This window comes from Narcine bancroftii, chromosome 5, assembly GCF_036971445.1.
Source record: "Narcine bancroftii isolate sNarBan1 chromosome 5, sNarBan1.hap1, whole genome shotgun sequence".
Taxonomy (NCBI): domain Eukaryota; kingdom Metazoa; phylum Chordata; class Chondrichthyes; order Torpediniformes; family Narcinidae; genus Narcine; species Narcine bancroftii.
This window is the reverse complement of record NC_091473.1, coordinates 83,679,445-83,705,931: the sequence shown is the minus strand read 5'-3', so window position 1 is coordinate 83,705,931 and position 26,487 is coordinate 83,679,445. Positions and strand designations below refer to the sequence as shown.

At 40.0% G+C, this 26,487-nt stretch overlaps 1 protein-coding gene across 4 annotated transcripts in view; it reads left to right on the top strand.

Moving 5' to 3' along the window:
- The window catches only part of axdnd1 (axonemal dynein light chain domain containing 1), a 215,522-nt gene that overhangs the window by 75,445 nt on the left and 113,590 nt on the right, over positions 1-26,487 (top strand). For all 4 annotated transcript variants that reach the window (XR_011357692.1, XM_069938137.1, XM_069938136.1 and 1 more), the window contains exon 12: positions 18,465-18,585. Coding sequence is in view for 3 of the 4 variants with exons in the window: in XM_069938137.1 (XP_069794238.1) it covers positions 18,465-18,585 (121 nt within the window). In the remaining variant the exon portion in view is untranslated. The remainder of the gene's footprint in view (positions 1-18,464; positions 18,586-26,487) is intronic.

Genomic DNA, 26,487 nt, shown 5'->3' with positions numbered 1-26,487 from the left:
GGAGTCACACAAACTGATTTCCCATGATGAGTACCTCAGGGTCATGCCAAAGAAACTTGCCCCATAATGGGTTTTCCAAATGATAACCTCTTCTCCTAGGTCACCACAGAGTTCCTCTTGTTTCCCTTATTTCAGGAGAAACACCCTAGCAAGCCATTTCCTCTTGTAAGGACTACAAGGGCTTTACAATAGGCTGAACGCAGAACTCACAACCCATCTTCAAAAGGGTTTCATCAAGCTGCCAGCTTGCCATGACTGAAGAATTCAGTTCTCTCTCTCTTTCTCTCTCTCTCTGCTTGCAAGACCACATGACCCCTCTTAGAACAGCAAACTGCAACCAGACAGATTGCAGCACTGGAATAAATTTCTGCCTGGCCATCTGTCGCTTTCAAAACAATAGTCCATTTACTCCACAGCATCAGTCCAATTAATACCTACTTGTGAAGTCTCCATAGGCATTCTTCAAAGTTTCTGTAAAGTCAATGTGGACATGAAGTCTCTCTTTCAGCAAATCTCGTGCATTTCAAATGAGATGTGTTTTGTGAAGTGTTACTGTCTTTTTGTGGTGACATACACACGAATCCCCCCACTAATTTTTCTCTTTTAAAAACCTATTTATATATAATACAAAATATAATATAACCCGTAACACAAGGAAGAGGAATTTATAGCAGATGCTATAACCAGAGAGTGGAACTTAACTTTCAGCAATTGGCTAGTGGGTCAAGTTGAAATTAGAATTTTAAAAACCTGAACCTTTGAATTTGGCTACTTCCAGTTTCAATAGGGGAGGGACAGTAAATCATTTGATTGCAATAACTTCATTCTTTATTTAAATATTATACTGATCATAATTTTCAACAGTAATTTAATTATAACTCTTTATGCCTATGCTTATTGCACACCTTCTGGCAAGATGAAGCAGGAATGGTTCCTCCAGTCCCAGCTACCTGTCCTTACCCTTTGACCCCTCTAAATCTCTGCCTACATCAAATCTTCTCTTTCTGCTCCAGAAGCAACAATTAAAGTTATTTTAAAATCACAGTCTGATCCTTGACTTTCTCATCGGAAGACCACAGTCAGTACACATCGGAAACAATGTCTCCTCCTCACTGCTTATCAACACAGGTGCATCCCAAGGATACATGCATAGCTCACTGCTCTACTCATTTTACACCCAGACTGTGTGGCCAGGCACAATTCCAATGCTATCTACAAGTTTGCCCACGACACTACAGTTGTAGTGTCAAACAGCATTGAGGAAATTCACAGGAGGGAGATAGATTAGTTCGTTGAATGGTGTAACGACAACGACCTTGCGCTCAATGCCTGCAAAGGAGATGATTGCGCACTAAAGGAGGAAATTAAGGGAACACGACCCAGTTCTTATCAAGAACTTCATATTCCTGGTGTCAACATCTCTATGGATCTGTCCTGGAGCCTTCATATTGATGCAATCACAAAGCAGGCTCAGCAGCATCTATACTTTTTGAGGTGCCTGAAGAGATTCAGTATGTCACCAAAGACTCTAGAAAACTTCTACAGGTGTTCTGTGGAGGGCATTCTGGCTGGTTGCATCACTGCCTGATATGGTGGCACCCACTCTCAGGACAAGAATAAACTCCAGAGGGTTGTTAACTCATAGCCACCAGACATCACTCCATCAAGGACGTCTACATGATGTGGTGTCTTAAAAAAGCAGCTTATATCCTCAAAGGACCTCACCGCCTGGGCCATCGGGAAAAAGGTACAGGAGCCAAAAGACGAGCACTCAATGGCACAAGGACAGCTTCTTCCCCACTGCCATCAGATTCCTGAATAATCAATGAACCAAAGATACTGCCTTTCTTTTTGTGCACTGTTATTTTTATTTTTTATAGTAATGATGTTTTGTTCTCTGCACTTTTCTTGGAGCTGTCTGAGGGCAAAGACCATGTCAGTGGTTCCTCTGTTTGCGCGAAAGCCGCACTGTGATTCTGGGAGAATATTCTCAGCGACACTAGGTATTATTCTATTTAGTAGAATCCTAGCGAAGATTTTGCCTGCAATGGAGAGCAACGTGATTCCCCTGTAGTTTGAGCAGTCTGATTTCTCGCCTTTGTTTTTGTACAGGGTGATGATGGTGGCATCACGAAGATCCTGAGGCAGTTTACCTTGGTCCCAACAAAGCTTGAAAAACTACATCACCTTTGTTGACCTCACCAAAGCCTTCGACACCGTGAGCAGGAAAGGGCTTTGGCAAATACTAGAGCGCATCGGATGTCCCCCAAAGTTCCTCAACATGATTATCCAACTGCACGAAAACCAACAAGGTCGGGTCAGATACAGCAATGAGCTCTCTGAACCCTTCTCCATTAACAATGGCGTGAAGCAAGGCTGTGTTCTCGCACCAACCCTCTTTTCAATCTTCTTCAGCATGATGCTGAACCAAGCCATGAAAGACCCCAACAATGAAGACGCTGTTTACATCCGGTACCGCACGGATGGCAGTCTCTTCAATCTGAGGCGCCTGCAAGCTCACACCAAGACACAAGAGAAACTTGTCCGTGAACTACTCTTTGCAGATGATGCCGCTTTAGTTGCCCATTCAGAGCCAGCTCTTCAGCGCTTGACGTCCTGCTTTGCGGAAACTGCCAAAATGTTTGGCCTGGAAGTCAGCCTGAAGAAAACTGAGGTCCTCCATCAGCCAGCTCCCCACCATGACTACCAGCCCCCCCACATCTCCATCGGGCACACAAAACTCAAAACGGTCAACCAGTTTACCTATCTCGGCTGCACCATTTCATCAGATGCAAGGATCGACAATGAGATAGACAACAGACTCGCCAAGGCAAATAGCGCCTTTGGAAGACTACACAAAAGAGTCTGGAAAAACAACCAACTGAAAAACCTCACAAAGATAAGCGTATACAGAGCCGTTGTCATACCCACACTCCTGTTCGGCTCCGAATCATGGGTCCTCTACCGGCACCACCTACGGCTCCTAGAACGCTTCCACCAGCGTTGTCTCCGCTCCATCCTCAACATCCATTGGAGCGCTCACACCCCTAACGTCGAGGTACTCGAGATGGCAGAGGTCGACAGCATCGAGTCCACGCTGCTGAAGATCCAGCTGCGCTGGATGGGTCACGTCTCCAGAATGGAGGACCATCGCCTTCCCAAGATCGTATTATATGGCGAGCTCTCCACTGGCCACCGTGACAGAGGTGCACCAAAGAAAAGGTACAAGGACTGCCTAAAGAAATCTCTTGGTGCCTGCCACATTGACCACCGCCAGTGGGCTGATAACGCCTCAAACCGTGCATCTTGGCGCCTCACAGTTTGGCGGGCAGCAGCCTCCTTTGAAGAAGACCGCAGAGCCCACCTCACTGACAAAAGGCAAAGGAGGAAAAACCCAACACCCAACCCCAACCAACCAATTTTCCCTTGCAACCGCTGCAATCGTGTCTGCCTGTCCCGCATCGGACTGGTCAGCCACAAACGAGCCTGCAGCTGACGTGGACTTTTTTACCCCCTCCATAAATCTTCGTCCGCGAAGCCAAGCCAAAGAAAAAAAAGTAATGATGTCAGATGGTTATAATATGAATATTAACTCTAAGATGCTGCTGCAAAACAACAAATTTCATGACTTGTTCATAACAATAAATCCTGATTCTGAATCCTCTTCCATTACAATTGGCACACTCCACAGCACTCTTCCCATTCCTCTTGGTGGCATGATCTTTTCTATTCATTTCCTACACTTGCCTCCTCTGCTGGGCTTTAGCTCAGATTATCTGTAGGTGAAACATTAAAAGCATTCAATAATGGCTGGACAGGGGAAGTCAGTGAGTAGTAATAGATGATTGCTTTTCAGACTGGAGGCCTACTAGTATTGGGCTTCAGGGATCAGTGCTGGGACCGTTGTTGTTTGTTGTCTATATTAATGATCTAAATGATAATATGGTAAATTGAATCAGCAAGTTTCTAAATGACATTAAGATTGGAGGCATTGTGGACAGCAAAGGTTTTCAAAGTTTGTAGAAGAATCTGGATCAGCTGAAAAAAGGGCTGAAATATGTCAGGTGGAATTTAACGTAGACATGTGTGAGGTGTTGCATTTTGGAAAAACAAACCAAGAAAGTGGTAGGGCACTGAGGAGTGTGGTAGAACAGAGGGATCTGGGACTACAATACATAATTCCCTGAAAGTGGTGTCACAGGTGGATAAGGTTGTACGTCTTTTGGCATAGTGGCCTTCATAAATCAAAGGATTGAGTATAGGAGTTGGGATGTAATGGTAAAGTTGTATATGGGAACCAGGCACAAGCCATGGCGATCAGATCTCTGATGTGAAGTCTGGTCCTGTGGCTAAGAAGGAAAGGGAGGAGAAGAGGTGAGTTGTAGTGATAGGAGGTTCCATTGTTGGGGAGACAGATAAGAGTTTCTGTGGAAGAGTTTGAGTATCCTGAGTAGTATGCTGTGAACCTGGTGCCAGGGCCTGAGAAATCTCAGATCGAGTTCACAGCATTTACAGCAGGGCGGATGAGCAGTCAGATGTTGTAGTCCATATTGGGACCAATGACGTGCAAATGGTGGGGGGGGGGGGGGGGTGAGAAGGTTCTGCAAGGAGAGTTCAGGGAGTTAAGTGCTAGATTGAAGGACAGGACCTCCAGGTTAGTGATCTCAGGATTGCTTTCCGAACCACATGCTGGTGAGGCTAGGATAGAAGGATAATGCAGCTTAACACATAGCTGAAGAGGTAGTATAGGAGGCAGGGCTTCTGGTTTTTGGATCATTGGGATCTCTTCCAGGGAAGGTGGGACATATTTTGACGAGATTATTTGGATATGGACTAGAAGGGGACTAATATCCTTGTGGACACGTTTGTTAGAGCTGTTCTGGTGAGTTTAAACTAGATTTACAGGGGGAGTGGAACCAGAGTGCAAGAGCGGATAGAGGAGTGGAGGAAGGAAAATATGGTTAAAATTGCATGCACCATTAGACATCAACGAGTTGAACATGGTGGAAATGTTCTCAGGTGCATCTATTTCAATGCAAGGAGTATTGTAGGAAAGGCAGACCAGCTTAGAGCATGGATTGGCACGTGGAATAATGACATTGTGGCCATCAATGAAACTTGGTTGCAGGAGGGGCAGGACTGGAGCTCAATGTTTCAGCCTTCCATTGCCTTAGGCACGATAGAACAGGGGTGATGAAAAGGGGAGGAATGGCACTACTCATCAGGGAACATATTACAGCTGTGCTCAAGCAAGGCAGACCAGAGGTCTCTCTTCTGAGGCAATATGGGTGGAGCTGAGGAACAGAAAGTTATGGCCACACTCATGAAGTTGTATTATAGACTACCCAATAGTCAGTGAGAATTGGAGGAGCAAATCTATAGAGAGAACAGACTCCTGCAGGAAATATAAAGTTGTGATAGGAGATTTTAACTTTCCACATATTGACTGGGACTCCTATACTGTAAAATGGCTGGATGGCTTGGAGTTTGTCTCCACTTGAACTGGAGGGGGACCAATGTGCTGGCAAGTAGATTTGCTAGAGCTGTGGGGGAAGGTTTAAACTAGTTTGGCAGGGGGTGGGGAACAGAGTGTGAGAGCAGTGTCCAGGGAATATGGTCACCTAGCTAGGAATAAAAAAGATAATAAAGGTAGGATGGAGATTAGGGTAGAAGGTAAAAAATAGAATATATGTGAGAGTCATTCTCTGAGATGCATATATTTTAATGCAAGAAGCATAGTGAACAAGATAGATGAGCTGAGAGCATGGATAGATACTTGGGGTCACGATATTGTGGCAATTAGTGAGACCTGGCTACAGGAGGGGCAGGACTGGCAACTTAATGTTCCAGGATACATTTGTTTTAGATGTGATAGATCAGGGGGTAAAAAAGGAGGAGGAGTTGCTCTGCTTGTTAGGGAGGACATTACTGCCGTGAGGTGGAAGGATGGTATGGAGGGATCGACCAGTGAGGCTGTTTGGGCAGAATTGAGGGGTGGAGGAGGCAAGAGGGTACTAATAGGGGTGTATTACAGACCACCAAATGGGCCAAGGGAATTAGAGGAACAAATCTGTAGGGAGATAACGTATATGTGTGAAAATCATAGGGTAGTGATCATGGGAGATTTTAACTTCCCACACATTGATTGGGATACCCATACGGTTAGAGGGCTGGATGGGCTAGAGTTCGTTAAATGTGTTCAGGATTGTTTTCTAAAACAGTTAGTAGAAGAACCGACTCGGGATGGTGTAATACTGGATCTCCTGTTAGGGAACGAGCTAGATCAGGTAGCGGACATTAATGTTGGAGAACCAATTGGGTCTAGTGATCATAATTCTGTTAGTTTTAGGGTAGTTTTAAGGAAGAGCAAGGAGAGGCCTAAAGTTGAGGTTCTGGATTGGAAAAGAGCAAATTTAGAAGGAATAAGAAGGGATTTGGGGAGTATTGAGTGGGACAGGATATTTTTAGGTTAGGATGTTAATGAAAAATGGAGGATATTCAAAAAAGAAATTTTGAGGTTACAGAGTAGTTATGTCCCAGTCTGGATCAAAGGAAAGGCTGGAAGTCATAGGGAGGCTTGGTTTTCGAGGAATATTGGAAATTTGGTTAGGAGAAAAAGGGAGGTGTACAAGAGGTATAAAGAGCAGGGAGCTGAGAAGTTGAAGGAGGACTACAAGGAGTGTAGAAGGAATCTTAAGAAAGAAATTAGAAAGGCCAAAAAAGGCATGAAGAGGCTTTGGCTGACAGAGTAAAAATAAATCCAAAGCGTTTCTATAAGTACATTAAAAGTAAAAGATTAGTGAGAGATAAAATTGGATCCCTTGTAGATAGTGAGGGTAAGCTGAGTGAGGAGTCTGAGGAAATGGGGGAAATTTTGAATGATTTCTTTGCCTCGGTATTCACTAGGGAAAAAATGTTGAAACAGTTGAAGTAAATAAAAATAATGGGGAGGTTATGAAGCATATAAGGATAACCGAGGAGGTAGTGATGGCTGTGTTAAAAAAGATAAAGGTGGATAAATCTCCCGGACCGGACAAAATATTCCCTAGGACACTCAGGGAGGCTAGTGGACAGTTAGTGGGGCCATTAACAGAGATATTTAGGATGTCACTGGCCACGGGGGTGGTACCAAAGGATTGGAGGGTGGCGCATGTGGTTCCTCTGTTTAAGAAAGGGTACAAATGCAAACCTGGGAATTATAGGCCTGTAAGTCTGACGTCTGTGGTGGGCAAGTTAATGGAAAGTGTTCTGAGGGATGCTATTTACAAATTTTTGGAGGTACAGGGATTGATAGGGAGTAATCAGCATGGTTTTGTCAGGGGTAGATCATGCTTGACAAACCTGATTGAGTTCTTCGAGGGGGTTACAAAAAAGGTTGATGAAGGGAAAGCTGTGGATGTTGTCTATTTGGACTTTAGTAAAGCTTTTGACAAAGTTCCCCACAGGAGGTTAGGAAAAAAGGTGGAGGCATTAGGTATAAATAAGGAGGTAGTGAAATGGATTCAGCAGTGGTTGGATGGAAGGTGTCAGAGAGTAGTGGTAGAAAATTGTTTGTCCAATTGGAGGCCGGTGACTAGTGGAGTTCCTCAGGGTTCGGTTCTGGGTCCACTATTATTTGTTATATATATTGACGATCTGGATGTAGGGGTGGAGAATTGGATAAGCAAGTTTGCGGATGACACAAAGATTGGTGGTGTTGTGGACAGTGAGGTAGATTACCATAGATTAAAAGGTGATTTAGGAAGGCTGGAGGTGTGGGCTGAGAAATGGCTGATGGAATTTAATACAGATAAATGTGAGGTGCTACATTTTGGAAAGGCAAATTTAAATAGGACATATACATTGAATGGTAGACAATTGAGGAGTGCAGAGCAACAAAGGGATTTAGGAGTTATGGTAAATAGTACCCTCAAGGCTGATACTCAGGTAGATGGTGTGGTGAAGAAGGCATTTGGAATGTTGGCCTTCATAAATCGGAGTATTGAATTCAAGAGTAGGGAGGTTATGATGAAATTGTACAAGGCATTGGTGAGGCCAAATTTGGAGTACTGTGTACAGTTTTGGTCACCAAATTATAGGAAAGATATAAACAAAATAGAGAGAGTGCAGAGAAGGTTCACGAGAATGTTGACAGGATTTCAGGGTCTGAGTTATAGGGAAAGGTTGTGCAGACTGGGGCTTTTTTTTCTGGAGCATAGAAGATTGAGAGGGGACTTGATAGAGGTGTTTAAGATTTTAAAAGGGACAGACAGAGTAAATGTGGATAGGCTTTTTCAATTAAGAAAGGGGGAGATTCAAACTAGAGGACATGGTTTAAGATTGAATGGGGAAAATTATAAGGGGAACATGAGGGGAAATTTCTTTACGCAGAGGGTGGTGGGGATGTGGAATGAGCTTCCGGCAGACGTGGTCGAGGCGGGATCATTGGTTACATTTAAGGAAAGACTGGATCGTTACATGGATAGGAGGAGACTAGAGGGGTATGGACCGGGTGCTGGTCAGTGGGACTAGGAGGGTGGGGATTTGCTACAGCATGGACTAGTAGGGCCGAACTGGCCTGTTCTGTGCTGTAAGTGGTTATATGGTTAAGTGTGTTCAGGAAAGTTTTCTAAATAAATATATAGAGGTACCAACTAGAGAGAGTGCAATATTGGATGTCGTATTTGGGAATGAGGCAAGACAGGTGACAGAAGTATGTGTAGGGGAAAACTTTGAGTCCAGTAATCATAATGCCATTAGTTTAAAATTAATTATGGATAAAGATAGGTCTGGGCCTTGGGTTGAGATTCTAAATTGGAAAAAGGCCAATTTTGAGGAAATGAGAATAGATCTAGAATACATGGATTTAGATAGTTTTTTTGGGGCAAGGATGTGTGAGTTAAATGGAAAACCTTCAAAGGCGAAATTTTGCGAGTACGATGGTTTGTATGTTCCTGCCAGGATCAACGGCAAGGTTAGAAGGTATGGGAAAGCTTAGTTTTTGAGGGATATTAGGGATCTGGCTTGGAAGGTTGTTAACAGGTATGGGCAATATGGAGCAAATGAGTTACTTGAAGAGTACAAAATATGCAAAAAAAAACTCAAGAAAAATAATCAGGAAGGCTATAGGAAGACATGAAGTTGCTTTGGCAGGCAATGTGAAGGAAAATGCTCAGGGTTTCCTCAGGTATATTTAGAGCAAAAGGATAGTAAGGGACAAAATTGGTTCCCCTTGAAGATCAGAGTGGTCGGCTTTATATGGAGCCAAAAGAGATGGGGGAGATCATAAATGTTTTTTTTTCATCAGTATTCACTCAGGAAATGGGCACAGTCATGGGAAGTAAGGGAAAAAATCAGTGAGGTCATGGAGCCTATGCATATTAAAGAGGAGGAAGTGCTTGCTGTCTTAAAGCAAATAAAGGTGGATAAATCCCCAGGGCCTAACAAGATATTCCCTTGGACCTTGAGGAAGGATAGTGCAGAAATTACAGGGGCCCTGGCAGAAATATTTAAAATATCCTTAGCCACGGGTATGGTGTCAGAGGACTGGAGGATAGCTCGCATTGTTCTATTTAAAAAAGGCTCCAAAAGTAATCCTAGAAATTACTGATGTCAGTGGTAGTTAAATTATTAGGTGTTCTAAGAGATCTGATATAATTATTTGGATAGCCAGGGACTGATTAAGGATAGTCAACATAGCTTTGTGTGTGATAGGTCATGTTTAACCAATCAAGATGGTTACCAGGAAAGTTGATGAAGGAAAGGCTGTGGCTGTTGTCTATATGGACTTTAGTAAGGCCATTGACAAGGTCTCGCATGGGAGTTTAGTCAGGAAAGTTCAAATTCTAGGTATTCATGGTGAAGTAGTGTACTGGATTCAACAGAGAAGAAGGTTTCCAAACCTTGCAGAGGATCTGGACAAGCTGGTAAAATAAGGTGAAAAAATGACAGATGGAGTTTAATGCAGAGGTGTTACATTTTGGAAGGACAAACCAAGAAAGGACATACATGGTAAATGGTAAGGCACTGAGGAGTGTGGTAGAACAGAGGGATCTGGGAATACAGATACATAATTCCCTGAAAGTGGTGTCACAGGTGAATAAGATTGTAAAGAGAAATTTTGGCATATTGGCCTTCATAAATGAAAACGTTGAGTATAAGAGCTAGCATGTTATGGTAAAGTTGTATAAGACATTGGTGAGGCCAAATTTGGAGTATTATGTGCAGTTTTGGTCACCTCACTACAGGAAAGATATGAATAAGTTGGAAAGAGTGCAGAGAAGATTTACTAGGATGTTGTTGCTCAGACTTCAGGAACTGAGTGACAAAGAAAGGTTAAACAAGTTAGGACTTTATTCTCTGGAGCTTGGAAGAATGAGGGAATAAAGTCATTATTATGACTTTAATAATAGGGGTATTTAAAATTATGAGGGGGATGACTTCGGGGTGGCTACTTCATAGGTTAGCAGCAGTAGTTAGGTGCTCCTGTTTTTTAAAATATTTCTTCCATTCATTCATTTTTTACATTTCAACCAAAGTGCTTTATACTTCCCCCCCCCCCACCTTGCTTGTTACTTATCATTGCCAATGACTTTAAAATGGGTTTAATGTATCTTATAGATTGAACTTCGAATAAAGGGAAAGGGGGGAGAGGGAGGGAGGGGGGAAAAAAGGGGAGAAAATGACACTGTATATATTCAAGAGAAAAATGTCTGTATGTATTTTGGTCAGTATGGTTTATAGTGTGAAAAAAAATTTAAAAAAATGGCTACAAGACGTGCTAAAGCTGGAAAAAATGGCAAAAAGGAGGAAGAATGTGCTACTCTGACTAGGGACTCCATTTCTGATCTTTTAAACAAGCATACACCAGGGATAACAGAAACCATTAAAGAACGTCAACGTGAAGCTAAATCTAATTTTGAAACATTTTGGAATCGTTAACAGATACTGACGTTCCTTTGAGGTCTGGAGTGAGACCCTTGTCAATGATTGCGTTGAATAAACTTGAAGATCTTTGCCTGGGACTGTCTGCAAGCAACTTTAAATTAACTTCAAAAGTTATTGACTTGGAGAGCAGAAGCAGAAGACAGAATATTTGAATTTTGGGCTTAGCTGAAAATATAGAACCTGGTCAATTGACCAACTTCTTTTCAGAGATGCTTTTGGAAGTATTTGGAAAGGAAAGCTTTCATTCTAAGCCTGAGGTCGACAGAGCACACCGCTCTCTAGGTGCTTTCACGTTTGTGTCCCACTAAATTGGTCATTCAGTGTCCCAGGATAGGAATGGGGATTTGGCTTCTCACACTTGACCACTCTTAACTGGGACACTGAATACTTTCACACTTTCAAGGAGCTCTCCTTGGCGATAGGACTGTTCAACCTTCAACTGGCAACATAATGACACCTCAAGCGATAGTGGACATGCCCTAAATCCTGATCAATGTATTATGATCTTATATATGAACAAAATTAATCATGCCTAATACACAATTAAGCTTTATGTACAGCATAGCATGAGTCCTTTAGTCCTGTTGTTGTGCTGACCTAGATAAACCTTTATAAGGGACTGTGGGAAAGTGCTAGCAATTAATACCAATAGCAGACAATTTTTAAATAGCGTGGGAAAGTTGGTAGCACTATGGAGTGCAATTTATGAAGACCGTGGGAAAATTGGTAGCGGTATTATGCAAAATATAGAAATACCGTGGGAAAAAGTGATGGTGGACCTGCCTCCCATAACACCATGCGGCAGAGAAAGGGCTGCATTCACAGAGCATCATGGAGGAGTTTCTCTGCTGCAAAGCATTCTGGGAAGTCAGGTCAGCCATCACTTTTTTCCTCACGGTCTTTATAAATTGTGCTCTATAGCACTACCAACTTTCCCACGCTGTTTAAAATTTGTCAGCTATTGCTATTTATTTTCTCCCTCTCTCTTTCTCTCTCTCCCACTGTGACTTTCCCATGGGCATAAACCTGGGTCATTTCAATCCCACAATGCAATCATCCATTCTACATTTGCCTGATTGCAACGCCGACGTCTCCAGACACCGGAGATTGTACTAAGAGTTGAGGCAGTCTATCCCTGGCATGAGAAAACATTACCTGACGTTGGCATTGAAACAATTTTCCTTTCACACTATGTACTTTAAAGGCTGTGTGACCGCTAATTCCTGGGACCACTTGCAAGTGGGGCTTTTAATTCCCAAACCAACTCTGGGATGTAACCCACATTCAGTTATTCTTCAGTTTTATTGCTGCCAAATAAAAGATCTCATAATTTGTGAAGCCCGTCGGAAAGGAACACTTCAATATCATGAACAACAGATCACATTTGTAGATGATCTGTTCTGAAATAATGAATCCGTGTTTTGAAATATAAACAAGTCATGGCTGAACTGTAAAAGAAAGGCTTCAAGCCTGCTTTGTTATATCCAGCATGCCTCCAAATCACTCCCTTTGATGGTCACAAGAAGTTTTTGAATTTGATAGAAGAAGTGCAAAGATTTTTGGAAGATCTGCTTTCAACACCAAGTCTTGCATGAACTCTTATTTGGTTTTTGAAGTTTTTTTGTTTTCTTGATTGGGCAGAGTTTAGCTGTTCTCTTCCTTTTGTTAATTTGAAAAGGTAATGTACTTGTTTGGTTTATAGTTATCTAAGTTTGTTTCTCTATTTATTAACTTTATTACATTTTAATTACTTTTTTTGGATGAGATTATTAAGTTGAATACATTAATTATATCTTAATAATAATGATTGATATTCGTTACCTCAGTTAATTACTTATTAACTGTGTGTGAAATGTTGTACATGCTTAAGCACTCAGGTTATTCGATGACAGTGGGAAATGAGGCTAATGGATAAAATAATATATCTGCGTATAGTCCAATCTATGCATGAGAAACTTTAAAGTTTGCCTTGTATGTTTTTTTGGCTGTTTGCTATATTGAGCCTGCAAATCTAAATGGAGATTTATACACTTATTGCTCATTTAGTATTATTGGCACATTTTTTTGTTATTTCGGATATTTATTGTTTACAAATACTTGAGAAATTAAGGCATTAAGCGCACACTTTATTTTATAGCTGACTGTGCCAAAGGGTGTATGAATATTCATGCACATGCATTATAGACCTGAATGTTAATCTTTAATATAATTTCTTCGCCTTTCACTTTGGTTGTAGCTTTAAAAACAAGTTCATATTATTTGGAATCATTAATACAGGTAATATCTTTTTTGAAAAAGGTGCTATAATTAGAATTTACAGCAGAAGAAATTTTCAGGTTAAAATGTTTTTTGGGCTCGTTGCTACTCTAAACAGCAACCTTCTGATTCTGGTTGTTTGGGAAGGAGGGTGGGTATTTTGGTTTAAGGCCATGGGCTTGCAAGTTTGTTATTGCACAGCTTCAAGGTAGCCATCTGGAGTTTGGTGATAATTTGTGGCTGTTTTTCTTTATAACATTAATTAGAAATACATGAGTAATCTGATCAAAGTTCTCTCTTGGAATGTGAAAGGTTAAACAGTAAAATTAAGTGAAGGAAAATCTTTGCACATGTTAAACAACTAGGACCTGAGATTGTTTTCTTACAAGAAGCACATATTTGTAGCTATGATAATTCTCATTCAATGTCAAAATGGAGAGGCCAATGTTTTCATTCCTCTTTCAATGCTAAAGCCTGGAGGTCTCTATTTTAATTAATCAAAACTTTCATGCATCATAATGTTATAGCAGATAAAGATGGTCGATACATTATCATTACAGCCAAATTATATAATAAAATGGTAGTTTTTGCTATGTATATGCCTCAATGTTGATGATGTGGGATTTTTTGAAAGTTTATTTTACAACTCTACCAGATTTAAGTCTTTATTTATTGATGCAGGGGGGAGACTTTCATTTTTGGTTAGACCCTGCTTTGGACAGTTCATCCTCTAAACTTGCTACTTTGAGCAAGCAAATCTGCTTCTGTAATTCATTCTTTTTTTAATCTAATCTTGGTATTTTAGATGTATGGCATTTTTTTAAACCCCAATAGGAGAGAATATTCTTTTTTTCTCCTGTTATCATACATATTCGCAGATAGATTATTTTTAAAAATAGATAATCAATTGATTTCATTGACCCAATCATGTGAGTAGCATAGAATAGTGATATCTGACCATGCTCCTGTTATTTTGTCTATGAATTTTCCATATCTCCCTCCTACAATAAGACATTGGTGTTTTAATTCTACTTGACTTTCAGATAATTAATTTTTGGAATTTATGGAGGTGCAGATAATCTTGTTATTCAACAATTTCTAGTTTGAATGTTTGAAAGCTTATCTAAGAGGCCAAATTATTTCTTATACTGCTAATAAAAAGATGACTAATAAAAAAGATTAGATTTAGTTAATCAGATTAAACAAATAGGGCATCAATATGCACATGTTAAAGATCCGGAATTATATAAAAGGTAAGTAGAACTTAAAAAATTTGATTTTCTTTCAACCTACCCTATTGAACATCAACTTTTAAAGCCTAAAAGTCAATTTTATATTCATGGTGAAAAATCTGGTAAGCTCTTGGCCAATCAATCAAAAGGAATTGCTGCTAAGAGACAAATTACTAAAATCCAGATGGATGATGGTAATATTACCACAGACCATTCTAAAATAAGTGATACATTCAAGGAATTCTATTTTCTGGCTCTATACCTCTGAGTTTATTAATGATGACAGTTTAATTATGAGGTTTTTTTTAGACTGTTTAAATATTCCCACGCTTTCTCAGAATAATCATTTAAGTTTGGAACAACCTATTTCATAAGATGAAATTATTTTTGCTATCTCTTCATTACAGTCAGGTAAAACTCCAGGACTGGATGGGCATTCTGCAGAGTTTTTCAAATCCTTTTCTAAATTGCTGTACCCTAATGAAGTTCTGTCTTAACTGATTCATTTAAACAGGGCAATCTTCCACTATCTTTTAATGAAGCTTATGTATCCTTCATAGCGAAGAAGGGAAAAGGTTCAGTTGAAGGTTCCTCTTACAGGCCAATCTCTTTATTGAATGTTGATATGAAGATTTTGGCTAAAGTTTTGGCACATAGGTTAGAGAACATTTTACCATCAATTATTTTGCAAGATCAGGCAGGTTTTATTAAAAGTTGTTATTCTTATTTTAATATGCATCATTTATTGGATATTTTGTATTCACCTCCCACTGCAGTCCCAGAATGTGTTCGCTTATTAGGTGCAGAGAAACTGTTTGACCAGGTGGAATGGGATTATCTATTTATGATCTTGGACAAATTTAATTTTGTACCATGTTTTATTACATGTATTAAATTATTATATTCATGACCTACTGCTTCAATTCTTATATCCTTTAAGTCTATTACTTTTTGATTTGGCCTTAGAGCCTCTAGCAATTGCATTTCATGAGTGCAGAGATATTTCAGGGATCAAAAGGAAGGGAACTGAGCATAAAGTTTCCCTTTATGCAGAAGACCTTTTGCTTTTCATATCAAACCCTATACTAGTTTACTTTCCATACTATCTACTTTCTCAATTTAGTCAGTTTTCGGGATATAAGTTAAATCTACATAAGTGTGAATGTTTCTCTTTAAATCCTCCTATACTAATTCTAATTTTTCCTTTTATGATTGTGAAAGATCAATTCACTTATCTTGGCATTACAATTATGAAGAATTATAAGCATCTTTATAGGGAAAATTCTCTGCTTTAATTAAGCAGGTGAAACTGTCTTTAACAAAATCGGCTTTTTATTGGTTGGTTGTATTAATTCTATTAAAATGAACTTTCTACCTAAATTTTTGTATCTCTTCCAGTCTATACCAATTTTTATTCCTAAATCGTTCTTTGACTCACTTGATTCACTTTTGTTGTCTTACATATAACGAGGAAAGTATCCCCATTTAAATAAAGCTCATCTTCAAAAGACTAAAAGGAATGGTGGTTTGGCGCTTTCTAATTTCAGATTTTATTATTGGGCGGTAAATATATGTAACCATATGTTCTTTTTACAGTTTCATAATTGAGTTGACCGTCCTGTTTGGGTAGAAATGGAATTAAATTCCACCCAAAATGTTTCTATCTCAGCGTTTCTTGGGTCCTCACTTTCTTTTGTTTCATATAAATTAATTGATAATCTGGTTGTTGAATACAGTTTGAGAATATGGGTGTGGTTTAGAAGATATTTTTGATTTCAGGGCTTTTCTCTTGCAAAGCCCCATTATGTCCAATCATCTTTTTTTTAAACTTCTTTGCAGAATTCTGCTTTTAATGATTGGTATAGATTGGGTATTAAATATTTTGAAGTCATTTTTATTGATAATCTATTTGCATCCTTTGAACAATTGGTTGGAAAATTCAAGTCACCAAACACTCATTTTTTTCAGGTATTTACAAATAAGCCATTATATTTAATTTCAGATCTTTGATTTTTCTAGAGTTCTTGAGGTGATTATTCTTGATAATTGATTAATATCTGTTATTTATGACAAATTGACTATCATAAATGAACTAAAGGCATGCCCCTTTAGTTCAAATTAAGAATGCCTGGAAGCAGGATTTGAACCTTTCACTGTCCAATGAGGTTTGAGACTCTATTTTCAAACTGATTAACATTATATCTGTGTGCTCGCCACTGTCTGTTGCAATTCAAAGTGTTCGTAGGGCACACATGTCTAAACTCAAATGATCTTGTTTTTACTCAGATATAAATCCTCATTGTGATAAATGCAAAATTGGCGATGTTTCTCTAATTCATATGTTCAGGGCGTGCCCCAGTTCGGAAAAATATTGGAGAGGTTTTTTCAAGCATTATCAGTTATTCTCAATTTAAAATTACAATCAAATCCTTTAGTTGCTCTGTTTGGAATTCTTGGAGAAGATGAGGTTTTACTAACTCATTTAATCTTTCACTTAATTGCTGGCCAGCTGTGCTGTTTTGATTAAGTGGAAAAATAATACCCCATCTATTCATGCACAATGGCTAAGAGACATAATGTCCTATTTAAATTTGAAAAAAAAAATAGATACGCAATTAATGATTCCAACATTAGATTCCACATGTTATGAGGCCTGATCATGAACTATTACCATAATCTCTAGGTTCAGTGATAATACAGAATGTTGGCACTGTGATGTCCCACTTCAGAGTGAGGTACTTTGTATCATCAACACTAACTTTCAACCTTGTTTTGGGCCAGGGATTTGGAAAGTTCAAATTGATCATGTCCATTCTTTATTATAATGGCTGTGCTTTGGAATTCAAATGCATGATTATTCTTGCAGTATTTTTCTTTGTCTTTTTTTTCTGTAGCACATTCCATAATTGCATTGCACAGACTTATTATGACTGAAAATCAATAAAAAATATTTTAAAAATAAATTAAAATTATGAGGGGGATAGACAGTAAATGTAGATAGGCTTTTTTCCATTGAGGGTAGGTGAGATACAAACCAGAGGACATGGGTTAAGAGTGAAAGGGGAAGAGTTTAGGGGAACATGAGGGGAATCTTATTCACACAGAGAGTGGTGGGAGTGTGGAATGTGCTTCCAGTTGAAGTGGTAAACAGGAGCTCAATTTTAATGTTAAAAAAGAATTTGGACAGGTACATGGATGGGAGAGGAATGGAGGGTCATGGAATGGGTTCATGATTGTGGGGCTAGGGAAAAAATATTGTTCGGCAGACTAAAAGGCTGAAGGGCCTTTTTCTGTGCTGTAATATTCTATGTTTCTGTGGTTCTAAAGCAAAAGTTATAACATTGCATTTAAGGACTTTAAGAAAACCAAAGCTGAATATAATGCTTTGGTTAGAAGGTGGTGAATCAGAGATGATTTAGTGAGGAAGACAATATAAACAAAAATATTACAATGTAGTTTATAGTAATTAAAGACAATACATCTGACCTTTTGGATCTAGTGAGTGGAAAAATAGTTTCAGCAGTCCGCTCCAGAGGTTATTGTAGATTTGTGAAGTAAGCTTTTGATTGTTTAAAATTTGGGAGGAATTGCTTGTTCGGGGATGGTGATGCTTGAACTAAAGAGCATCCCTTTTTTTAATATTACAGCTTCTGTTCACTTGAACTTGCAAAATGTCATTTTTAAAATTCCTGGAATTACATTGTTAATTGCAACAAGTTCCAATGAATATTGTGACTGATGGATGAGATAAAACTGTACTTTTCTTTGTTTGTGAGTTCCTGTGATCATATTTTCTGTTCCACGCTGCCAACATTGAAACTCTGAACAAAGATGCTGATTTAAAACAAAACAACACAGGTTTTGGGAAAATACCAAGTATTTTTCAGTTTGAAATGTATTCTGCTGTGGTTACTGGGGCAGGAACCATAAATCATATCACATTTGTAGTTGCTTTATTCAAATGACTTATAATCGCAACTTAAAACTCAAAGCTTTTATAATTTAAAATTTAAAAATGCAAACCAACTTTGATTATTTTTATTCCTTTAGTATGCTGGATGAATATCACAAGTTATATCAATTGCAGAGAAAAAGACTGATTTCCCAAATAGGAACTTTAACCCAGGAGAAGGACTGGTGGAGCAACGCAGCTTATAGCCTAGCATTGAAGGTAATTCATCTCACTGCACTTCATTTTGGTTTGTCCCACTGAGACAGGGAAAAGATGGTACAATAAAGGAACCGTGATTGACAAAAGAGGTAAGACAACAAGTTAAGAGGAATAAGAAAACTCAGAAAATTTCGGAAGCAAAAGTCAGGAAGGGCTCATGAGAATTTTATGATAGTCGGAAAGGAACTTAAGAAAGGACAGGAGAGGAAGAAGGGAACACGAGAAGGCCTTGGCAAGTTGGATTAAGGAAAACCCAAAAACATTCTATGTGTACATGAAGAATAGAGGGATGACTAAAGTGAAGGTCAGACCATTTCAGGATAAAGGAGGGAACATGAGCCTGAGGTAGGCAAGGTCCTAAATGAATACTTTATTGTCATATTCACCAGAGAGAGGACCTTGTCAATGTGAGGTCAGTACAGACTAGGCTCATATACTGGAACATTTGAGGTTAAGAAAGATGAAGTGCTGATTTTTCCTAAAAATATTCACATGACCCTCCACACTACACCTTCTCACTGTGCGAGGTATTTTGTGACAATAAACTGAAACTTAAACTACCCCAGTTAAACTTCCAAATCAACACCTTCCAAATCAACACCTTCCAAATGCCGGAATTAAGTTCCATTTCCCAATACTCTGCTCAACTTTCCATCTGATCTATACCCTCCTGTAGCCTTAGACAACCTTCCACACTAACAACACTACCACCATTTGTGTCATCTGCAAATTTAGTAATCAAATGTCCTGGATTCACATCCATTTGTGAACAGACATCACAGAGAACATGGATGCCACTAATGATCTCTGTGGTAAACCAATGGTCACAGACTTCCAATCAGTGGAGCATCCTTTCACTACTACTATCTGCTCCCTAATACCATTTAGCCAGGTTGCCTTGAGTCCCATGTGCCTCAATCTTCTGGACCAGTCTATAATGTGGGACCTATCATCAATCTTCTGAGTTCCTCGAAAGCCTTGATCAAATTTGGGAGACAGGATTTCTCCCACACAAAACCATGGTGACTACTAAATTTTCTGTGCAATTTAATAAATCTAAGTACATTAGTTGAAATGTAATCAATATCTTTTGTTACGAGCCAAAGGACCCCAAAACCCAGCAGCAATAGATATTCACCATGACAAAAAATTACTTAAACAAAAGTTGCTTTTAATGATCTTTAAACATGAAAACAGAATCAAACTTTAACTTATCACTATTAAGTTAACTAACCCAACATAACCCCCTTCTAATTCTAAGCGCACGTGTATGTAATGTGTGTGTAAATTTAAGAAAAGTTCTTTGGTTCACAGTTCAATCTCACTTCTCATTCTTCCAAGTTGACTGGTTGCAGGCAATTCTTATATTGTGCACAGAATTTAACATGTATAAAGTTCACAAGGCTTTGGTTCTTGAAAGGTAAATGGTTACCGCTCAGAAAGATTTTTGTAGGTTTGCAGAGAGAGATGTGTTCCAGGATTTCCACAACTGAGGTACCACCATTAGTCACTACAATGTCTTGCTGATGAAACTTGTCCCATCAGGATTCTCCAGATGATAACTTATTTCTTTCAGGGTACCACAGAGTTCTTTTCTTTTCCACTTGTTCCAAGAGAAACATCAGACAGATAGCACTTCCAGCCATCCGCCACTCTGGAGCTTCTGTTTCAGTTCCAACCAACTTCTCCTGGCTTGTTACAGCTTTCTGTGTCACACACAATCCAAGACTCCCTTCTATCTCTCTCTCTGAGACTCAAACTGCCAGACAGCATGTCCTTCTTTGTCTCACTTGCAAAAAACTCCTGACCTTCTCCACTAAACAATAGGAGTTGTCTTTTGGTCAATCTGTTGTTTTAGGTAAACAATGACCTCTCAATGACCTTTCTGTGAGAGGTATTAGGTTATGGCCTGTCTCTTGTTGTGGCTTTTAAAGACAAAAGTTCATTCATTCACTTCAATTAACAGCTACTTGTGAAATCTCCATAGTATTCTTCATAACTTATGTAAAGTCACTGTGAATGTGAAATCTCCAGTATATCAAATAAGATCTGTTTTAAAGTGTGTGTATATATGTAACCTTCTCCAATTTTCCCAATTTATCTCCCAAAAATATTCCCAAATATTCCATCATACTTTGTTAAAGGCAAAATTGATAGTGTGAATTTCTGTAGCATCATCTGAGTCACATATCAATGTGATTAATAGTTCAGTTCTTTGCAGGGCATTTTACCAAATCCATTATCCCTTTTCCCTTTCTCTTCTCTCTGATCGATTTCCTCACCAGATCAATAACTTGGTTTAAATTCTATATACTTCAACTGAAGAATCACTATGGTCTTCAACAAATGTCTGTTCAAAGGTCATAATAATTATCATAGGCCATCATACAAAATATTCTGTTCACTGCATCAATTATTTCACTGAAAGAATTCAATCCAGTTTATCAGGCATGATTTGCCCTTTGAAATCTGTGCCTGCTTTCCTCTGATCACCTGGATATTTTCATTGTGCCTTTAATTATTAACTCTGGGGACAGGAAATTTATTTGTATAACATATACCTATTTTATCCCACATCATGGATCTGTTGAGTAAAATTGATAATCAAGTACATGAAGCACAAAGAATATACATCTCTGTCCACATGGATCTTATTCCCCCATCCATCCCACTGTGTGACATTGATAAATGGACATGCAAGGTGGCAGACATGTGATGATTACATATGCACATTTTAAAGGCATTTGGAAATAACTTACAGATTTTTTTAGGTGTGGCTTGGAGCAGACCCCATTGTGTGGAGATAAAGGAGACATTAGACTAGGGTGTAGGCACTTTATGTTTGCTTTTCTCACACCATGTGTACAGACTTTATGGTAACATTAGGACACTAGTATGATCATAACCAGGATCAGGAGTTGTGGTGCGGTGGAGGGTGGAGCAAATGTTAAAATGCTTTTCCAGTGTAGACTGAAGCAGATAGGGAAAGATACCTTGCAAGGTTTGTTCTGAAAATTGTTGAGAAGTTACCCTCAGGAGATCCATTCGGTCCCATGGATCTCATGTGCCTCAGTCTTCTGGACCAGCCCATGCAAGGCCTTGTCAAATGCCTCACTAAAGTATGTATTTATGACATCTACCACCGTGCCTTCAATCCTTTTGCTTATCTCCTCAAAAAACTTAATCATATTAGAGCCAGGAGATTGTTGGCAGCTATAGGTCAATAATGTTGTCAAAGTACGAAATTTTAACTTTCCAAACACTGAACAGGTAAGTCATAATGTGAAAGGTTTAAAAGGGGTGGAATTTGTCAATTGTGTTGAGAAAAATTTCCTCCAGTTATTATATAGAGGTTACCAAAAGGGAGAAGGCAATGCCTGATCTAGTCTTGGAAAATCAGTAAGGACAAGAAGATAAAGTGTTTATGGATGAGCATTTCAGGACCAACGGTCATTGTTCTATAAAGTTTAAGATAATTTTTGCAGAGAGATAGGGCAAGACCACAGTTAAAATTAGGAAATGGGGCAGGAAAGAACAAACTTGAGTTAATTGGAAAAGGTTGTTTGAAGGTTGGGATGTTTTTAAAATTGTGTAACCAAGAGCCTAGGATATGCACGATACTGTTAGAATCAAAGTTCAGACATGCAAGTTTAGGGAAGACGGTTGATAAAGATTGCAGCAGGTCTTGATCGGTTGAGCAGTTGGAGAGATGTCAGCAGAGAGATGAGGAGTACAGGTACATAGTACCTTGAAAGTGGAGTCACAGGTAGATAAGGTGGACTATAAAGCTTCTGGCACATTGACCTTCATAAGTTAGAGTAGAGAGTATAGAAGTTGGGAAGTGTAAGGTAAAAACATCATGAGATGGGACCGGAGAAGGATTCACCCAGTACTAAGGAGTAACAGAATGCAGATGTGACCTTGTACACTCAAGATAAGCTTTGCACTAACAAGAATGATGTGCAGCAGACTAACAGAGAAGGATAGCAACAGTTTATTCATTGGACAATGTAATGGTATGATAATTTACTAAGTACGTATCCTGAGGTATATAAAAAACACCACTTGCTGATAACGGCAGAATGCGCCTTCTCCAACTAACACTGTTAGTTGCAAGTGTTACAATCCGGTAATAAAGAACAAAGAACCTTGATTTCGACTCAGTCTGGTGTCTGACTCACTCATTCATGAACAAAGCAGACCTAACAGAAGTCATGTTACACTTGTACAAGATATTGGTGAGGCCCTATCTGGAATATTGTGTTCAGGTTTCATCGCTGTACTGCAGGAAAGATGTCAAGTTGGTGAAGGTACTGAGAAGATTTATGAAGATGTTGCCAGGACTCAGGGACTTGAGCTAAATGAAGAGGTTGAGCAGGCTATGGCTTAATTCCTTGGAGTGTAGGATGATGAGGGATAATCTCAGAGGTATACAAAATCATGAGAGGAATAGATCAGGTGAATCAAGAACCAGAGGACATAATTTTGACATGAGGTGAGAGACATTTAATAGGAAATGTGGGGAAACATTTTTACACACAGGGTGGAACAGACTGCCAGATGACGTGGTTGAGGCAGGTTTGAGAAAAGAATTGGGTGCTTGGTTTTGAGGGATATGGCCCAAAGGTAGTCATGTGGGACCAGTACGATGGGACATTCTGGTTAGCATGGGCCAAAGGGCCTGTTTCCCTGCAGAAGGAGTCCATGACTTGATCCTAAGTGCCCTATACTGTATATTTTGAGCTCCTCAGCCATGGTAAGAATTTTTGCTACATATTGCCAGTTAAATCCTGTAAGAATTTTTCAGATTTCTGTGAAATTTTCTTTCATTCTTCTGAACTCTAGAGAATACAGGATTTGACCATTTCTTCTTATTTTGTAAACCTAGCCATTCCTTGAACCAGGCGGATTCATTTTTGGCACACTTTCATATCCTATTTTAAGGAATGAAGAATGAAATGCTTTAAAACAGAGTTGCACATTTAGAACTCAATGGTTGAAGATGGTTTTGTACTGTAGTTCCTCATGAATTTTATTCTTGGTTTTCAGGAATGTTGAGGCTAAATTTGGTGACATCAGATAATTAAAAAATTGAAATGTACTTCACTAAGTTTGTTCAAATTAAATGAAGTAAAGCAACTTTCATGTATATTCCAAAATAAAATGTACTTTATTTGGCTGCTTTATTTTGCTATAACAATAAAAGGAAACAGTGTAGCAAAATCTAACTCAAATATCATTTTAGAACATTGAATACAACAGCACAGTACAGGCCTTTTGGCCTCAATGTTGCGTCAACCCATATATTCCTTAAAAAATACTAAACCCTCCCTATGGCATAGCCTCCTATTTTTATTCCATCCAAGTGACTGCCTAAGAGACACTTAAATGCCCCTAATATTTCAGTCTCCACCATCATCCTTGGCAAGGCATTCCAGGAACCTACAACTCTATGTAAAAAGACTTACCCCTGATTTCTTCCCTAAACTTCCCTCCTGTTTGTAATTGTGCATTGCAGTGAAGAGACTTGCAGCCAGTAGTTTGAAAACAACCAAAAACTTTAATAAAGAAATACAAATGCGATATACTGTGCGAGAGTCTGGAGGAGCTCCTGCTCCCGGCCATCACTAGATTCAACTGACACATGACACTGCTAGTACTGCGCAATGGGCGGGCCCAGGTACGATGGCCCCAATGTGATTCTTTGTTCTTTCTTTGGCTTGGCTTCACGGACGAAGATTTATGGAGGGGTAATGTCCACGTCAGCTGCAGGCTCGTTTGTGGCTGACAAGTCCGATGCGGGACAGGCAGACACGGTTGCAGCGGTTGCAGGGGAAAATTGGTTGGTTGGGGTTGGGTGTTGGGTTTTTCCTCCTTTGTCTTTTGTCAGTGAGGTGGGCTCTGTGGTCTTCTTCAAAGGAGGTTGCTGCCCGCCGAACTGTGAGGCGCCAAGATGCACGGTTTGAGGCGATATCAGCCCACTGGCGGTGGTCAATGTGGCAGGCACCAAGAGATTTCTTTAGGCAGTCCTGTGTCTCTATACCAATGTGATTCTAACGGGGAAAGAACAGCTGACTGTAGTGGCTGTCTGCATCCCCTTTTGTTAGTTGACCCTCACATGTCCTGGAACAACAGTAAAAATTTTAGCACAGTAAAACAGCTGTAAAATGTTTCAAAACATGCTGCAATGATTATTTACACTCCCATCTCATACATGGGACACCACAGACACCAAAGTCCTTTCAAACTTGGCGCAGAGGCCAGTCAGTCCAGCTCGTGTTTGATACAGCCTATTGGATGAGGAGTAGGAGTGTGGCACTGAGTTCTCTCTGCTGCGGTCTCAGGATAAGTGTCCTCAGTTTCTACAGCTTTAGCTGGAGACCATTCCTCACCCCAGGAATTCATTTCCAGGTTGTCTGGAATGATTACACCAGACCTTTGTGGTCTCTGAGGTGTTCTGTCCCATGGGCAACTCTCCAAATCAACGGGTGGTGGTGTAAAGGTTGAGTTGGATTGTATTGGAGGTGGCTCGCGTACTGGAAGGATGTGGCATCAGTTCTTCCAGTACTCCTTCCTCTCGGATGAGACAAGGTAAGATCGTGGCTCTTTGCAACCATTGCAGGGTGGTCATATCCCTGCGGGGTCTGCATGCATACAATCTGACCCTGGTGGAGTGGAGAGAGAGAGACTGGCTGGACCTATCATATTAACTATTTTTGTACTTATCTCCTATTGAGGAGTTGTGCCTGGACAGATTCCAGCCTTAGGGTTGTGAGCTTTAATAATTTTCTGGAGACTGGGATGGTTGTGCAAGTCTGCTGCGACATCAGCTGCTGTGCTGGCAAGCCCAGTGTATTGTCTCAATGTACATTCTTCAAGTTGAAGAGATTCAGGAACACATCCTTTTTGTCCCGGTGCGACCTCTCCGTTAATTCTTTGGCACAGTGGACCACTCTCTCGGCCAGGCCATTAGACTGGGGATACTTGGGGCTGCTGGTTATGTGCTAGAAATCCCATTTGGTAGCAAAGTCTCTGAATTTATGGCTAGAAAATTGGGTGTCGTTGTCTGTTAGTGCCATGTGTGGGGCCATGTGCACCACGAAATGATGCTTAAGCTTCATTATAACTGTAGTTCCAGTAGCTTCCTTGAGTAGATCAATCTTGAACCACCTGGAGTAGGAGTCAACTACCATCAGGTCCTGCTGCCAGTTTCACTCAAAAAATGTCTGTGGCAACAGTTGCCCAGGGTAAGTCTGGCACAGGGAGGAACTGCAGGTGCTCTTTGGCCTGGTGGGGTCGGTACTGTTGTACACAGCACAGCACTGGACATGGTCGGTGGTGTCTTCAGGCATCCCTGGCCAGAAAACGACATCTCTGGCTCTGCACTTTGTTGCTTCGAACCCAGTGGAGAATTATGATATATGTGGCATGTAGTCGCTTGGGAATGACTGGCCTTTGGCCTTTCATAACAATGCCATCATCGATAACCAGTTCATCCCTGAATGGGAAGAATGGTTGGATTGCTGCTGGCAGGCCCCTTTGCCTATCCAGCCAGCCAATCCTGATGTAAGCACTTAAGGCACCTAAAGTGCTGTCTTCGGCAATATGCGGCTGAGTTTGTCCAGTCTAGATGAAGAGATGTAGGAGACAGCCATCACATTGTATGAATCTGCCTCTTCAACCAATTACACTATGCTTTTACTTGGGGCCCTCGACAAGGCATCAGCCAAGTGCATTTTCTTGCCTGCCTTGTGGACTAGCTGGAAGTTATATTTCTGTAGCCCTGGCATAATGTGCTGGTGTCCCTCTAGCGCTGCATGGATAGGCTTGTTGATAATAGTCACTGGGAGAAGACAATCTGTTTTGATGTAATCATTAAATATGGAGCATGCAAACACCACA